Source organism: Catharus ustulatus, chromosome 3, assembly GCF_009819885.2.
Source record: "Catharus ustulatus isolate bCatUst1 chromosome 3, bCatUst1.pri.v2, whole genome shotgun sequence".
Classification (NCBI taxonomy): domain Eukaryota; kingdom Metazoa; phylum Chordata; class Aves; order Passeriformes; family Turdidae; genus Catharus; species Catharus ustulatus.
The window spans coordinates 93,037,655-93,055,455 of NC_046223.1; the positions used below are offsets into that span (position 1 = coordinate 93,037,655).

Here is a 17,801-nt window from a genome sequence, read left to right on the forward strand (position 1 = left end):
AATGACATTTGTACACTGCTTGTAGAGAACACTTTGCTGTAATCAAGAGTCTTCTCTGAGATGTAATAATCTGAACCAGAAATGTTTTAGATACCACTTTCCTGATTTGGAGGTCAAGTCTCTATGCTTTATTAATGATGTCTCACTAGCTTCATTGAGAGCTTTTATCCAGGACAGGAGATGTAAATTTAGAACCAAATAATTCTGTTGTCATCATTGAAAAAATGTTTAAAGATATTTTACAATACTGAGGAGGAATGACAGTATGTTCTGGTTCAGTAAAGCCTTTGGCTAACTTTAAAATGTGTGATAAACAAGCCAATGTAACTTTATGCTCGAAGACGGCTGTAAACTTGAAAACTGTCTTGACTGGGTATAAAACAATTTCTTGCTGAATTGAATGCTAGATTTTTTTAGCAAAAAGTATATGAATAAAGTGATATTATTTTTATTTTCAAAACTGGTGTGTTAGCAAAATGCCTTGGAGGTGTTTGTTTGTTTTTAATTTTATTTGATTTTTATTTTGCCTTGCTTTTCATTAAGTATCATGGATATATGTCTCTTTCATTTGGTGACTGGTTCCTACAATGACACTGAACTGTTTCTAGGGTGTTTTTCAAAGGATTCAAGTGAGTTCATTAAAGCTATTTGACACTTACTTCATGCCCAAAGATAACCCTTCCCTGGGTGTATTGCTAGGAACCGTCAGCTGGAAGGCATCTCGGTGGTAGCGCAGCAGTTCCACGAAGCTCTGGAGCCTCTGGTGGAGTGGCTGACAACCACAGAGAAGAGACTTGCAAATGCAGAACCTATTGGAACACAGGCCTCCAAACTGCAGCAGCAAATTTCTCAGCATAAAGTAAGATACAAACTCACTAGCTTTGGTAATTCTTTTTAGATGCTTCTGTGAAGCACAGCACAGCTGGCAAAGCTGTTGCACTGTACTCGTTTTACCATACTGTTTCATTTTTGTTCCCTCTGTATTTTAAGTTTTTTATATTTATGTTGGAAATATGTCTTTTTTTTTTTCCCAATTTTTATTGAGTTCCACTTTAATTCATTTTATGTTTTTCTGATTTTCTTTTCCATTATTCTTCATTATTTAAAATAAAATATAGGCCCTAGAAGATGATGTCCTAGCTCACAATAAGAGTTTACATCAGGCCATTAGTGCTGGTCAGTCCCTAAAGACTATGTGCTCCAGGGAAGATAAAGATATGGTGCAGGAAAAGCTAGATTCCGCTCAGGCACGATACATTGAAATTCAAGAGAAGAGCAACAGCAGGTCTGAACTTCTCCAGCAAGCTTACAGCAATGCTCAGATATTTGGGGAGGACGAAGTTGAATTGATGAACTGGCTGAATGAAATCCATGATAAACTGAACAAATTGTCAGTCCAAGATTGCAACACAGAATTACTTGAGAAACAGCACTCTGAACTACTGGTATTTTGTTTTCTGTTCATTTCTTATTTAATTCATGATTTTAATTTTATTTATGTCCTCATATGTAATTTATTTTCATTAACATATTTTGTTTAAAATCTCAATATGTTTATTCTAAATAAGACTAATATGTTTTTTAGGACTGTACTAACATAAATGACCTTTATTCATAGGATCTTCAGGAAGAGATTCTTCTTAGAAAACAAAATGTTGATTTAGCTATACAAAATGGCTTAGAGCTTCTCAAGCAAACAACAGGTGAGAACTTAAGTAAAACTATAATCTGTCATACTTTTTTTTTCTTGTACTTGTAGGTGCTTAAGAAAACTAAAGTGAAACTTCAAAATATGGTTCATATTTATTGGTTAAAACAATCAGTTGTTTATTTTAGTCAGGTTTGAGGTTAAGCTAGGTTATGTTTTGGGGCCAATTTTACTTTAAGTGAGCAAAAGGCCTTTTTTGCCTGGAGAGAATTTAGTCCTTGAATCCTCTTATTATTTTTAGTGGAAAATAATTTTGGTGAACCTGCATTCCCTTCCTAATGGCGAGTTATGGACATTACTCATAGTGGAGAGCTGTTTGGCAGCAGTGGACACAGTGAATTCCCTGCAGGCATCCACAGATGAGCAAGATATTAGACTACCTATTACTGCAAGGGGAAAGCTGTGGCCATGGGAACTAATATTGTGGGAAAAGTTGCATTCCAGTTCTATACAATGTGTCTGTTCTGTAGCTCAACATCTGTCCAGATTTTCCAGTACTTGTAAAGTTCTTGAGCCCTTAGAGACATATGTATGTTTGTGCAGGGTAGTATTATCCTCTTCTGTTCCAAACTTTGACATTGCACATATTCTTTGGTGAAATCTGAACAATAAATTTTCAGTGCATTGTTTTTCTTTTAGCCTTTTGAGTTGTGTTTCAAATGTACAGCAATGACGGTGAACTGGGATGTCAAAATCTACTGCAATTGAAAGTCTAGTTAGTAATGTAGATTTTTTTTTTTGTTCTTTACATTTTCGGTAACACATATCTTTTATTTTGCCTTTATAAGAAATATTGTGAATTTAAGGGTGGATTTTTTTTTATGAACATTTCTGATTAAAATTGGATTTAACTCCTTACTTTGTAATAGTTTAGTGAAGCAGAAAAAAGACAGAAGGACTAATCCTAAAGCTTTGTATCTCTGTGGACTTTAGTGGTGGTATGATAATTTGCAACAGTTGAGGATTGGCCTTGTTACCTTGTTTGAGTTATTTTATAAATTAAATACTGAGGTTACTGTAATATGTGAAGTTTGGGATTTTAGTTTTTTTTGTTATTGTTGTGGTTTTGTTTTTTCTTTTTAATATTTGTGATCATGGAAAATAACATTCCTTTAATATTTTAGGTGATGAAGTTGTAATTGTTCAAGATAAACTGGAAGGCATTAAAGCGAGATACAAAGAAATTACAAAATTAAGTTCTGATGTATCCAAGACTTTAGAGCAGGCTCTGCAGCTTGCAGGCCAGCTGCACTCAACTCATGAGGAACTCTGCAAATGGCTTGATGAAGTAGAGATGGAGTTACTCTCATATGAAACTCAAATACCGAAGGGTGAAGAATTAAGCCAAGTACAAGAAAGACAAAAAGTAGGTTTTAGAACCTGTGAATTTTTTACTATTTTGTGATTTGATGAGGTTTTCTGTTAATTTATGCTTGATATGAAATAATTTTTTAAATAATTAATTTTGGCATCAGATCATGTGACTAAATGTAACAGTAGTTAGGAATCAAACTTTTTCCAGTCATCTGTTAAAATCCCTTACGAAATTGGGCTGAGGTTTATTTTTAGCATGAGAGTAGTGCAACATTTTTGTTTTATTGGAGGAGCTACTTAAGACTGGGAAACTTCATAAGCTGTCAAACAAAGTTATTTTAGTTCTTTAGCTGTGGCATGATAAAATCCTGTGAAATGTCAGCATTTTAAATATATATTACTAATTTTGTTTAACAAGATTTATTTCAAAAGAAAAAATGTGGTGTATATTGCATGGTATGGAAAATGTTGAGGGTGGAAGCTTAAAAAAATTCTATTAAATTTCTATAATAGATGGGGAGTTCTGTACAGGTAAAAACTCATTCTTTGTGTGAACGTGTGCTTGAAATTTAATCCAGTCATTGCAGAAATCATTGGAATTCATTTGCTATATTGTGTGCTGATTTCTTTTGCTGATGACTTAGTTCCTTATGGAGTTGTAGTTTGCAGCCATCCACTAGTTTTATTTTCTTTGAATGCTTCATGAAGTAGTAACAATTCTTATAAAATTTTCAGACAGTCGTACTGAATGGAGAAATATATTTAGGTTAGATTCTGTGGAAAATTCTCTTAAGAATCACCTACTTTTCTGTCAAACAACTTACAGTATCAAAAAGCTAATACAGTTTAGCTGAAAATAAGCTGAAAATAAGTATTCTAATTTAGCCCTTTGGTTTGTGTAAACATTTCAGTTCTGGACTCAGTAGTTGAAAGAATGAAAAAACTGCAAACTGTGTATGTTTCATTCATATACTGCCATGTTTGAATGGTTAGATTGTTTTAAATGGCCTTTTACAGGAGCTGAAAAAAGAAGCAAAGAACAACAAAGGCTTAGTGGACACTCTGAATGAAGTTGGCAGTGCCTTCCTGGAGCTGGTGCCGTGGAGGGCCAGGGAGGGGCTGGACAAGATGATAACGGAGGACAACGAACGGTACAGATTAGTGAGTGACACGATCTCTCAGAAAGTGGATGAGATTGATGCTGCCATCCTGCGATCCCAGCAGGTACTGGAAACTCTTCTTTGGACAGGAACAGTCCCTGGCCATATGTACTTGAACAAGAGCTGTCCTTTAAGAATGGTGCCAAAAGTTTATTGTGCTTGAGCAGCAAAAGGCCCATTTGAATGAAATGGGAATGAAATGGGACTCCAGTGTTAAAATATGAATGCCAGAAATCTTTTAATCTGCAGTCTGTTGTGGTTGTCTCCCTTTTTGTTGATGCAAACAACAATATTTTAGGTAAAATTGCTGTTACTATCCTGTGGCTCCTTAAGTCCGAGTTTCCTTAAGAACTGAGTGGCTCACATCTTTTGTACATCATGTTGTGTTAAGTAAAATAAATAAAAAGGATCCTGAGCCACCTTTTCTGGATGTGACACTGATGTTGCTAGGTTGGCCACACCTTTTTGGCATGAGCTGATTGTCTAGCTCCTCTGCACATTACACAATTAAAAACTGAATGACCTTTTTCAAGCTGTAGTGGAGGATTTAAATAACGCTTGCTTTTATTAATATCTACAATGCTTTCCTTCTTGGGGTCCAAAACCTGAGTTATTTAATATGTGAACCTTTCTATACATATACTTTGAGAACTGGGCTCTAATTTTGTCACTAAGTAGTCTCATATTTAAGCCAGTTTATAAATGTATTGTGAAAACAGAGTTTTCCAGTTCAGACATAAAAATATTTTTATGGTGGAGATTTCTCCTTTTGCTATATAATTCCTATAAACAGTTATAACAGGACAAGGAGAAAGCATGTGTGATACTTTCAAAATTAGCTAAAAGCTGAATAAAAGAGACTGGCAGTAATTCAGATTTTCTTCTAAGTGAGCCTAAAAATAACAACAGATTTCTTTTTATGGTGTTTGCTAATTAATATTTTCTGGTTTCATTAACCTAATCCTCAAAAATGAAGGGTGTTATTTTTTTTTTGAATGAGTGATAAGGTGAGATAGGAGATTATATATTGGCTCTCCTTCAGATTTTCTGAATTCCATGAGTATGTTGCATCCACTGGCATAAGTTGACTGGTTTCAGGTCCAGACATAAAAAATCCAGAGCTGTATTCCACTAGGTCATGTTTAAAGGGCACCTTGCACTGTCACCCTGCGTACCTCTAACCTCTACTTCAGCCACCCCACATCATCACAATAAACTCCTATGCACTGTGTCAGGTGGCTTAATGTGCTTCCAGTAACGGATAAAATACTTCCCATTTAGCTGTGCAAAATAAAAAACACTTTTGGAGAAGGTAGTGCTCTTTAAGTTTGCAACTTAAAGTTTGCAACTGTTGCAACTTGTTGAAGTGTCTATACTATTAAGAAGTTTTGGGTGGAGGAGTAAGTGTGGGTTTTGTGTGAGATATTCCTGGACCAAGGTGAGGAATACACCAAGAAACATAGATTATTAGGCAGAGTAGCTTCATGTTGTGAATGGAAGCTGGAAGAATAATAGAGAAATGCAATGCCCAGAGTTTTTAACTAGCTGGGCAAAATGGTCCCAGATTGATAGTAGATACAAATTCAGCTGCATGGTTTAGTCCTCATTTCTCAAGACTGAAGGTCTTTGTGGGGTCCTCTAGTGAAGGAGTCTTATGTGGAAATACAAGGTCATATTCTGGTTTGGGCTTGTTCTTCACTCTAAAGCAGCCATAGAGAGTGCTTTAGAAAGCATTCATGAGGAAAATCACAGCATCATCATATTCGGAAGTCAATCATTCCTGATCAGAAGAAAATGTACCACAATGAACTATGCTTGGTTAAACTGCATGGGGATTAAGTATATGACTTTATAGTGACTCAAAGTGCAGCTCAGGGCTCATAAGTAACTGCCATGTATAATGGGAAGGGAACATTTCAAATTTTTGATGCAGAGAGTGCCAATTTCATGCTTTTTATTCCTTAATATTGTTTTTAAGCATCACAAATTGGAAATCCTATACCTTCAGCAAATTGAGTTTAGAGTTCTTCCCTTCCTCAATGCTATTTAACTTAGAAGTTTCAGTGCCATGCCTTGATTTTGTTATTTCCATTTAATATTTCCTCAATATTGCTTACATACCCATGAGTATTTGGTATCAGGAAGTCACACTGCAGTTAATTTGTACATCTAACACATTTGGAATCATCTTCTCCACTTCTATCGTAAATAGATGGACGTCTGAACACCTTGATTGTGAACTGTAGTTTCTAAAGCCAGGATTTAACTACCACTGATGCATGTGTTTCATGCTAATGTTTACAATACTGATTATTTCAGAACATACCTTTCTAGTAGGATGTCACAGTATTTAGGACGAGTCTTATTTTCTGAGAAATAACATATAGTGTAAAATAATGTTCTCTTTCACGTAATAAATGAATTATAAAGGCTGAAAAAGATTGACTCATAGAGAACTGTTTCTCACAACTGTTTCTTTCATTTTGTGGAACTCATGATTAACCTCTGAGAGTTTGAGTTGGTGACTAAAGTAAATTCCGTTTATATTAAAGAGCAGGGCTGTTATGATCTACAGCCATGAAGGCGCAGACCAGCATATTTTAAAGACAAGTATGACTCAGAGTGTCTCAGAAGGAGATTTCTGAGGAAAGTGTGGGCATCAACAGCACAAGTAGTAGGTTCTGACCTAAAGCATCCTGACAGACTTTCACAATAACTCAGGGCTATATTTAGGTTAATTTTGGAGAGGGGCCAGAGTTTTGATGAATTCAATAAATTCTTAGTAGTTTCTACAATGTGCATCTGATACATCCCATGTAATATTTCTCTATGGCTTAGGCTCAAAGCTGCCCTGGTTGAGTGCTGCAACATTTGTGTGCTAAGATGCATGCCTATAAACATGATCTGAAGAGAAAATTGAAAATATGATTCATTTTTTAAAAATTGGTCTCACATTTCAGAAGACTTAGATCCCCACATTCTTTTTTCATGTTTTTCTTTGCAAATTAGTGATGAACGGGTCCTCCCATTACATTAGTGCTTTTAGGAAATTTCTGAAACACTTAAATGTTGACTAAATGTAGTCAGAAGTTAATATTTTAGGAAAAGTACTGGCTGTATCCAAATGCTCAAAAAAACCTTTTGCATTTAATCTGAGGTGAGGTTTTTGCACTTAGTTGGAACTATGATTGTTTTGCCTTGATCATTTAATATCAAAGCAACTCTTCAGATTAATAGGGTAACATCAAACAACTGTGTCTCAGGATAATTGCAACACCAGCAGTAATAATAAACACAGATGAAAAAGACATGTAAAATAAAAACAAGCAGTGTAGTTAAAACTCCGAGATTATAATCCTTTTTTATTTTCTTATGACTGTTAGAGAGCCGTGGGTTTTGGAAAAAAGTATTTGCTTCTGTTGCTTTGTCATGCTTATGAACTAAGCTGCTTGTCTTACAATCCCTCAGAACCATTTTGAGCGCTGCATTTCATTTATTAAAAACCTCAAATGGAAATTGAGCTGCCATCTTTCTGAAAATTCAAAAATATGTTGTTTAATCTTCTTTAAAATTTTTGAAACTGTTATTCTAATTTCATGTCTGTAGAACTGCTGAACTAATTCATGTCTCCCTCATTTAGTTTGATCAAGCAGCTGATGCTGAATTTGCCTGGATTGCAGAAACAGAAAAGAAACTGATGTCTCTGGGTGATATTAGGCTTGAGAAAGACCAGACCACTGCTCAGCTGCAAGTTCAAAAGGTAAAAGAAATGCATTTCCAACTGTCATGTTAATTATTGGCCGGCACACTCTCCATCTAGAAAATGTACTGGCATGATTTAATTTTCAGTCCATCATAATTAATGCACTTCAAAACCAGTTTTTGCTCCAAATACTTTTTTTAAAAAAATGTTATTCTAACGAATTTTTATTGTGTTTCAAGGCTTTTACCATGGAGATTTTAAGGCACAAAGATACTATAGATGAACTCGTTAAATCTGGGGATAAGATTATGAAAACGTGCACTGAAGAAGAGAAACAGATGATGAAGGTAAAGTTCCTTAAATTGCAGCTGCAGTGGCAGATATGCAGACAATGTATAAGTGGAAGGATTCCTGTAGTGTTTTTTTAAAAAATACTAATGAAAAAGCATTAATGACAGTCACTTCCTGCCTGGGGATTGTAATGCTAGAGGAAATGCTGTTCTGTATTGCTCCCCTTCCTTCAGGATGTTAAAAGAACAAACACTGTGTACTTGCTTCTTTGCCTGACACTAATTTGGAGCCCCATTTATCATCCTCATCCATAGTAAATAGCAGTTTAGCCTATAGATGATTGAGTGAAGGGGTGTTAGTCATCTGGGTTGATGTGTGGAATCTGGCAGTTTGTCTTCTGAGTTCCTTTGGATCAGTGATGCTCCGGGCATGAGCATTTCTGTGCTGAATTCAACAACTCTGCACCACAGTGTGAATCTTCACTTTCATTTCTGCTGATTTCCATGAAGACCTTGCCTGCCAAGATTATTGCATCCATCACAGCCCATGAAAGGCATTCTTATGATTTTGTTTATTACACACAGGCACAGAGAACCCAATGTCAGGGCTGCAAAACGTAGAGATGGATTTTTCTTGGTGTTTAGGAATGATTAGTTGTGGGGTTGGGAAATTTTTGCTAAATTACAGTGAGGCTAGATATATTGTGTAGATTCAGTCCTTCCAATCCATGAAAAAAAACACTTTGGTATAATTGTGTTCTGCTGCAGGATCTCTAAATAAATTTGATTTGCTCTTAAGTGAATTTAAAATAGATGAGATGTTCTGTCTATGAAACTGTAGTCATAAGGCAGAGCACGTTTTTATGAGTCTCTACTAAATACTTTTATTTGTCAAAAATACTCTATATCTGTGTGTTAAGGTTATGTTCTGTCCTCTGGATAGCATCTCTATAATTAATTTACATGCAAGACATAACAAATGAAAGGATTGCTTGTTCTGCCAAAATAAAAAAAATCTTATTCACATTCAATGTCTTGCAGATATGTGGTTTTTCCAAGGCTAGAATTTCTGTGCATTGTCACATATTATATTTCATGAACATGCTAATAAGGGCAGTTTTCCACAGGAAAAATATAGATCGTATAGCTAGTTGATACTTTCATTTATTATCACATGCCCAAATTCATTACATTTGTAATATATAAGCCTTATAGTTCTATCACTATTATCTTTGTTATTAACGGCAATACATTCTCATTAAGTAATGTATGCTAACCTGGAAATTAATGTTTTGTGGTTTCTATTGCAAGTTTGTGAATGACAGTCACAAAAGTGTATCCTATTCTCTTGCCAGAGTGGAAAAGAAAACCCCACCAAAAAAACCACCAAACCAAACTAAACATCCCTACAGATTTTGTGTACTGTTCATCTTGCTTTGATTCAGAAATGCTGTGGAAAACTTAGTTTTTGCCAAGTGTCACTGAAGAAAAGTGTCTGCAGTAAGGAAGTTGGGCTAAGGTCTACAGTCACATCATTTGCAGCTTGACTAAAAGCTCTATGAGTAAAGTGTTATTTGTAAATATCAGTATTGTTAAATGTATTGTAATTATTTTGCAAGTACTCTGTCAAATTCTGATCTCCCTCATTGTTGATTCTGTCCACCCTAAACAGTGATACTGTGGAAACATCAAAACTGAAATTTTATTCACTGTGAATTGGTGCTATAATTATCAAAGAATGTTTGGAAATGAAGGTAAGAGACACATGAAAAACATATTTTTTAAAAATTCATATTATTTTTCAGAAAAAGATTGAAAGCCTCTTACAGAAATATGATGCAGTCTGTCAAATGAACTCAGAGAGAAACCTCCAGCTGGAACGGGCTCAGTCTCTGGTTAACCAGTTCTGGGAGACTTATGAAGAGCTTTGGCCATGGTTAACTGAAACAGAAATGATCATCTCTCAGCTTCCTGCACCAGCCCTTGAATATGAAACATTAAAGCAACAACAAGAAGAACATAGGGTAAGCATTTTGCCAGTTTTGAAAAACAAAGTGTTAAAAGCCAGGAAGTATTTTGCTTAAAACTGCGGAGTACTCTGCAAAATTCTTAAAACTGAAAACTCTGTTAAAAAAAAATTAAAATAATAATGCAGAGTATATACATTTTCAGTCATGTCTCTGCTGTTTACCAAACTGTGCATGTCAGCAAAAGTCTCTGGGGAAGGTAATAAGTGTTGTGGAAGTATAGAAGAGGGTTAAAGGATAATGATTGCCATTGTACTGAGAGAACTGAACACATAAAAGGTTTCAGTTAAGTAGTATATTTAGAAGTGCATATTAATGTCAGTTTTGGAATAAAACAGAAAGAACACAAATGGGATGTTGGAGCAAGAAACTAAAGGGGGTACAGTCTGTATAGAGATACGGACATGCTGATCTTACATATGTATAAAAAATTTGGCTTTTGTTTTGCTGGTGGCATTGAAACTAAACTTACCTAAGGAAGATAAACAGTTAAAGGGCCAAGAATTGATTCCTTAAGTACCAATCCCATGGCAATTTATCGTGTCAAGAACGTTTGCTGTGTAATCATTAAAATAAATAATTGTTTACCATAGCATTACAAAATAGAGGTGGCAGTGTTGTAGACTGTATGGGTTCTCTTAGATGAATATATAATCAGTTTGGATAAAAATAGAGGTGTTTCATAGGTCTAGTATCACATGGAATCAGATGCATCCCACTGAGGTTAGAAACCTGCTTGTTTTGGCAGATGCAAAACCCGTATGGCCACTGGAGATACCTGTTTCTCCCTGCTAAGCATGGAGTAACTAGTGGGGTTTTTTTATTTTAGCTGCTTCAATTAAGTGACTCAAGTTAGATAGCATGAACCCTAGCTTCAAAGTCTTGTTTACTTTGAGACCAGCTAATGAAATGTGCCACTCTTATGTACTGGTAAACACCAGGTTCACTCGTTTGTCTTTCTATTATGTCCAGAATGAACAAACATGTTCTCTTAAGACTAGCTATACAACATAAGCTTTACAAACTACCTTGATTAGTCACTGTGAACCATATCATGCTTGCTTTCCTTGCAAGATTGTTCCTCGTGTACTTTAATCATGCTGCTTCTATGAGAAGCCTTTCAGATGAGCTTCTATTTTTGCATTGTCCCCAGGCTATGCCATTAGCTGAGATTTGTTTGTTAAATAGAAGATTAATGCCAGGCACTTTTAACACGTAATCTGCTCTGAAATGCTTGTTTGCTAGGATTGTTTACCCAATAGCAGATCATGGAGAAGACCAAATCATTTGTTGTTCTATAAAAAAGAAGAAGAAAAAAAAAGTAGTTCTCAATGTGAATGAGAACCTAATGTTTCTGTTCTGATGTATTTACTGATTACTATCTTTTTTCCAAACTGTGGAATTCAGAGTGTATTCTATGTGAGTAACTTGCAGTTAGTTTGGTTTGAAATGAGCTGTTGCCAGAGTATTAGCATAAGGTTTAGACCTAGAAATGTGCACTCTTGTGGCCTTGTGTCAAATCATCTCTGTGTGCTCAAAAGTAAACCATAAAAAATTATTTTTTAAAAATTTTCAAACTGTTCTTATAATCTCCTTTTCCTCCTCTAAGCTAATCAACATTATTTTTCTTGTGGCAAGGTGTACAAATTGAGTTACATTCAAAGTAAGTAGTTAGAGTTGGGGGAGCGGGTTATTTTCATTTCTCTTTTGTCATTGAGGGACTGAGGAGTTGTGTCGCTGTCTTCCCAGTCTCCTCAATCTTTCCTCTTCTGGGGAGGAGCAAGGAAGAAAGCCAGCATCTGGATTCCTTTTTAAGGAAGGACCGTAGTTGAAGAGAGGAGAACTTATTTACACTGAGACTGATATAGGCTGTTTTCTGTGTCTTCATTAATTTAAACAGACTCTCAGCTGGGAGGAGCAGGGCATGTGCCTCTCATGTTGCTGCACTGGAGCTATTGGATAGAAACACATGGAGTTCACAGCACTGAGACGGACAGTGCCTCACAAGACTGGGACTGTTCTGAAAAGAAAGGGATGAGATGAGAAAGTAAATTAAATGGGGGAAGGATGGGGTTACTCACACAAGGAAAACCCTTTACCTTTTGTCAGTTCTGTGGGTGTAAGCAGGAAGATCTGAAATCCTTAGACAACTTGGAAGAGACCTTGTGACATTTCACTTCCACAAGCCCCTGCACAGTCTTCAGCACAGTTTTCACTTCTGGGTGGATGATGAGAAGAAATAGACAGCTGAGATAAAAAAATAATACAATTACTTGTTAAACATAGTATAAGTTGAATAATAGCTCTGTTATAAAGGCAGAGGGGTCTTTTGCCAGAAGGAGAGACAGGTAAACAAGGTTGGTAGGTCTCTACTGATCACCCTTGCTTGTCCTTTTGCCCTTTTCACTGATTTCTTTGACCCTTCCCTGTGCTGGTTTCCTCTACCTAAATCAAGGATAATTTGAATTAATTTTCTTGCAATGTTGGTACCTCTTTCTGTGATGTTCTTCAATGAAAGGCTTTGCAGCAAGTGACCAGTATCAACATGAAAAGTATATATGTGGTGGTGTTACACCCATGTCTGGAATATCATTGCCCTTTCTGTCATTATAGGTACTAAATATGATGGGCAATGTCTGTTGTTAGCATCATATGCATAATTAGCATCTTGTATTTTGCCTGTAATCATATGTCCTACCAGAGTGTTTCCAGTGTGTGTCTAGTTCTGGTGTTTTATGCCTGGATAGTTGTGTTGGAATGGGTATGATCACTGGAAAAGCAGTCATTAACTTTATTTCTGCTTTACATTAAGATGAAAGGTATTTGTTTGGAATTTCTTGCCAGCTGGATGTGTTGGAAGTGTGGACAGTTGTAATGTGGTGGTGTAAGTGTAAGAAACTGATAAGTTGTTTCATTTGTTATAGCAACTGCGTGAGCTGATTGCTGAGCACAAGCCTCATATAGATAAGATGAACAAAACTGGGCCTCAGTTGCTGGAGCTGAGCCCAGGAGAAGGCTTTTCTATCCAAGAGAAATATGTGGCAGCTGACACCCTTTACAGTAAAATTAAAGAAGATGTCAAAAAGCGAGCGCTGGCACTGGATGAAGCCATTTCTCAGTGTACTCAGGTATCAATTAAGGTTTAAAGTATAATTGGGTTCATTCAATGGAAAAATACACATTGTCATCTTACATGGATATATCAAGACTAAGCTACTGTTTCATCTGGATTTTTCAACCTAATGGTCTGTGAATGTTCATATCACTGCTAATAGTATTGATTTTTCTGTATCTCGAGGGGTTATAATTTTATATATTGGTCAGTATTAGGACTTAGCAGCCGCTGAAAAATGTTGCAGCTGCTTAATTTTGAACTAAAAAAATGTAGTGGGCCAAAAATGTGGGATTTGATTTTCACTTTCATTTTCTCTTACTGGTCTGTTACCAGCTGATGCTTCATTTGTAAGCAAATGTTCACTTTTGATCAGTTATCTTGGGTATAGTTTTTTCTAGGAATTAACAGCTGTAGTTAACAGAGTTAGCAGTGGCACTAACGGGTAGTTTAGCAGTGGTAGCGGCATTGGCTCTTCACTTGCAGACTCCAAAGAACTGAACATAATGTGCTGAAACTGTTACAGGAAAGTATTACCAGGAAACTTAGATGTCACAAAATGTCTGCAGCACAAAATTCAGGTCAAGTCCACACAAGCTGCATATTCTAGCTTCATCAACCTATTAAATGAACTTCAGTAGAGTATTGTCAAATGCCATGTTCTAGCAACAGTTAAATATTGGGTTAATTGTCATTAAATTCACTCAGAAATTCTTTTCCTTGACCCCAGATTCAGAAAATAAATCAGTAAAACTTTGTACATAAACACATATGAAAAACTGAGTAAAAATACTTTGTTCTATACTGCTGTTTTTATAGGAAATTCCCCTTTTTTCCTCTGTTCACTGAAAATTAAGTGGTATATTCTGCTTAGGTATTAAATACTAAGTAAAGGAATATACCTCAAAGATCTTACCAATTCTACATTCTAAGTAATTTTTGTCAGGTCATTATAATTAATGTCATATTCCTAACCCCTGCAGCTGAGTTTAAGAATGTGAAGCAAAACTAAATGACATCAGGTATCATCCTGCTTTTGAACTGGTTATAGATATTATATGTTCTGTATATAAATATTTAATAGATAAACTTTCAGTCATTCTAAGCACCTTCCTTATTCACACCTCTGAAATATGCATGATTATTTAGATCCTCTCTTTTTCTTTGTCATAAATGCTTACTCCTTCCCATATGTGGAGCTGCCAATTTGAAAATCAAGATACTTACTTAGAGTCCTTGTTTTGTATATGGTAGACATCAACAAGTTGTACTGTCTGAGTACAGAAAGCAAGACTTAGAAATGCATTCTTTGCTAACACCTAGAATATAATCAGATGTTGGGAAATTACTGAATTGTTTATGCAATACTTTATGGTTCATTTTATATACCTGAATGTATATGCAGATGGCAAAGCAAAACATTCTAATGTCCACAGAATGTAATTTTATATAATCTATTTTTATGAAGATATGTGAATATATATTATCAGATCTCTGTACTATGATGTCTATGTCAATGTTTGTCTAGACAGTCCTTGAAGAGTAATTATTTAACTCTTCAGGTTTGAAATTATATTAAATTGCACTGTGTATCAAAGGAAGGACATAATGTATGAAGCTAGAATGAGAGGTTGTTATGACCTGCATTTTCTTCCTTTTAAGTTCTAAAACACTTTGTGTTATTTGTTGAAGTTGAGAACAAGGAGGCCCACTGAATGCACTGACAACTTTAAAATGTAATATATATCCTAAAATTAGACCCAAATATTGCCAAATTAATTTCAGTTTTTTATCACTTTTGTATGGTTTTGTTGCTATAATCAGTTTCTCGGAAGTCTTGAATGTGGGAAGTCTACTTTTCTTTCATAGCACACTTTGTTGGCCTGTATGATATTCACACTTCTAACAAAAACACTGAGGCCCGTAATGTTAGCCACACAGTCAGATTTGAAGTGGTTGTATGGTGGGAAAAAGCAATTATATTTATATTGCCTGTGTATATTCTTTTGAATAGAAAGGATGTAGTTATTTGTTCACATAAGGTAATCTGGTTTTGCCATGTTTTTTCTAGTATCTTTTCCAAGTGTTGTCAGAAGTGCTTTTTGTAGGTCCTGGAGAGTCATTTAATGCACACACAATTTATCAGTTTCTTTAATTTGAAAGGGGCATGGTGGTGTGAGATATTTGAGAATGTAAAAGCATATAATAAAGGCTAACTTTGGAGCTATCCTAAAGGCTGAACCACTTCAACACAGCTGTAATTGAGTTTCTGAGCACCTACCTGGGCTCAGTCAAACATGAAAGGGTACAGAATATCCACTGTTGTGTGCTTTTAGCTGCAGAAAGTAGCAAACCTTCAGTGCACCAGCAAGCACCACCTGGCCACTAACAAATATCTTTTTGCATGACCTTACCTATAAAACCTTAATCAGAGTTTGTGTATCAGTATGTTGGTCCTAACAGGAAAATGTATGTTTTTAATAGAAAAGTACGTATCTTTCTAAAATGATGGAGTCAGCAAGCCATGGCTCTCTAAAACTACAAACTACATGAGTTTCATATGTATAGTAGCCTCAGAGGGAGTGTCTCAGGACTGAACCTGAATTTTACAAAATTCTTGAATCTGAAAGAACCTACTATTTTGCAGGGTTATTTTTTTAAATTTAGATATTAAAAGAGCCTAGAGGGAGGTATTGCAATTTGCACATACATATATTGGATAGAGGTGTAAAATGCCTTTTTCCATTATAATTTCAGATGCCATTTTTTAGTTGTTTTGGTTTTGTTTATTTATTTTATTCTAATTTGTCTGCCATTTCCTTCTGCCCTCTACCACCCTCCTAGTTTCATGACAAGATAGATCCAACTCTTGAGAGTCTGAAGCGCATAGTTGAACGTCTGAGGCAGCCACCGTCCATCTCAGCAGAGGTTGAGAAGATAAAAGAGCAGATCAGTGAAAATAAGAATGTGTCAGTGGATCTAGAAAAACTTCAGCCAGTGTATGAGACACTTAAACAGAGAGGGGAGGAAATGATTGCTCGCTCAGAAGGTGCTGATAAGGATATGTCTGCTAAAGGTAATAGACTGAGAAAACTTTCATGTAGTGGAAATGCAGTAAGCTGCAGCATATAAAATTCTTCATTTCTGATGACCTCTAATCTGGGGAATGTTCTCCTTGAGAAGCTGCTTAAGATTTATAAAAACAAAGCTTTCGTTTAGAATAATTCATTGTGGATATGACCTTTATTTTATTTTTAAAGGCCATTGTGTTTGTTTCCACTTAACATTATAAGGAGTTCTGCAAAGAAATATTTTAGAGTCTAAATTTTAAAATGTACACATATGTTTCTGCTGTAGAACTGTAGAGAGATTTATGACCAAGAATTGTTTGCCAAGGTAGTAATCTAGTTCCTTTGTTGTTTAGCTGTTCAAGATAAACTAGACCAAATGGTCCTAATTTGGGAAGACATCCAGACCCTGACTGAGGAAAGAGAGGCCAAACTGTTGGATGTAATGGAACTGGCTGAAAAGTTTTGGTGTGATCATATGGCTCTTGTAGCTACTATTAAAGATACTCAGGACTTCATTCGAGAACTAGAGGGACCTGGAGTTGACCCATCTGTAGTCAAGCAGCAGCAAGAAGCTGCAGAGGTCAGTAAAATGTATTTTCTTGACTTTATTTATGGTATGCAGAGGAGAATATATTATTTTGTAAAGACTAAGAGGGATAATTGTGTAGAAATTTACAATAATGGTATCTCAAGAGTCTACAGTTAATAGCATGTATCTGGGCTTAATTGCAACAAGCATGCAATATGTGCTTGTCATTACATTTCCTTATTTGTTTGTAAATATGTATATAATGACCATCTCACTGAGACTTTTAAAAGTTGTACATACTTGAGATTCCTCAAGTAGTATGTAACATCTAAATGAAGGGTGGACAAATGTAGTATGTCCTATGTATTATCTTCTAAGCCTGTAATTATTTATACTGATAGTTAAATGTTTGAAGGTTGAATGATAACCTCTGACAAAGAAGACACTCTGATTAAAGAAATATAATTTTAAACTTCCTGTTTGTTTTTCCCATCTCTTGCAAAATTGCATCCTAAACCATTGTTACAATTTAGACTGATGTCAGCTGATTTCATCTGACACTACAAACAGATGCTTATTTTCTAAGCATCCAGTTGCAAGTCCAAGTGACTTGAAAGAAAACAAAGGTGGAATGAATCCTGCTGTGTTCTATCTTGAAGGCAAGCTGTACATAGGTTATTAAATCCAGTATTAGCAGTATTGGCTTTTTTTCTCTTGGTAGGCTGCTAAAGAAGAAATTGATGGACTACAAGAAGAACTAGAAGCAGTTGTGAGCCTTGGCTCTGAGCTGAGAGCTGCTTGTGGAGAGCCTGACAAACCTATTGTCAACAAGAGTATAGATGAGGTATGGGAAATGCAGATGCTTAGGTCTGCTTACTTACTCAGCT

At 35.7% G+C, this 17,801-nt stretch overlaps 1 protein-coding gene across 15 annotated transcripts in view; it reads left to right on the top strand.

Annotated features, from left to right (window-relative positions):
* DST (dystonin) overlaps positions 1 to 17,801 on the top strand; it is a 295,125-nt gene that overhangs the window by 235,418 nt on the left and 41,906 nt on the right. For 14 of the 15 annotated variants that reach the window (XM_033054020.1, XM_033054008.1, XM_033054006.1 and 11 more), the window contains 12 exons: positions 700 to 859; positions 1,119 to 1,445; positions 1,619 to 1,703; positions 2,833 to 3,074; positions 4,040 to 4,246; positions 7,823 to 7,942; positions 8,125 to 8,232; positions 9,981 to 10,199; positions 13,127 to 13,330; positions 16,159 to 16,390; positions 16,739 to 16,965; positions 17,636 to 17,758. In XM_033054020.1, the coding sequence (XP_032909911.1) occupies positions 700 to 859; positions 1,119 to 1,445; positions 1,619 to 1,703; positions 2,833 to 3,074; positions 4,040 to 4,246; positions 7,823 to 7,942; positions 8,125 to 8,232; positions 9,981 to 10,199; positions 13,127 to 13,330; positions 16,159 to 16,390; positions 16,739 to 16,965; positions 17,636 to 17,758 (2,254 nt within the window). The remainder of the gene's footprint in view (positions 1 to 699; positions 860 to 1,118; positions 1,446 to 1,618; positions 1,704 to 2,832; positions 3,075 to 4,039; positions 4,247 to 7,822; positions 7,943 to 8,124; positions 8,233 to 9,980; positions 10,200 to 13,126; positions 13,331 to 16,158; positions 16,391 to 16,738; positions 16,966 to 17,635; positions 17,759 to 17,801) is intronic. The other variant, XM_033054019.2, reaches the window with a different exon arrangement.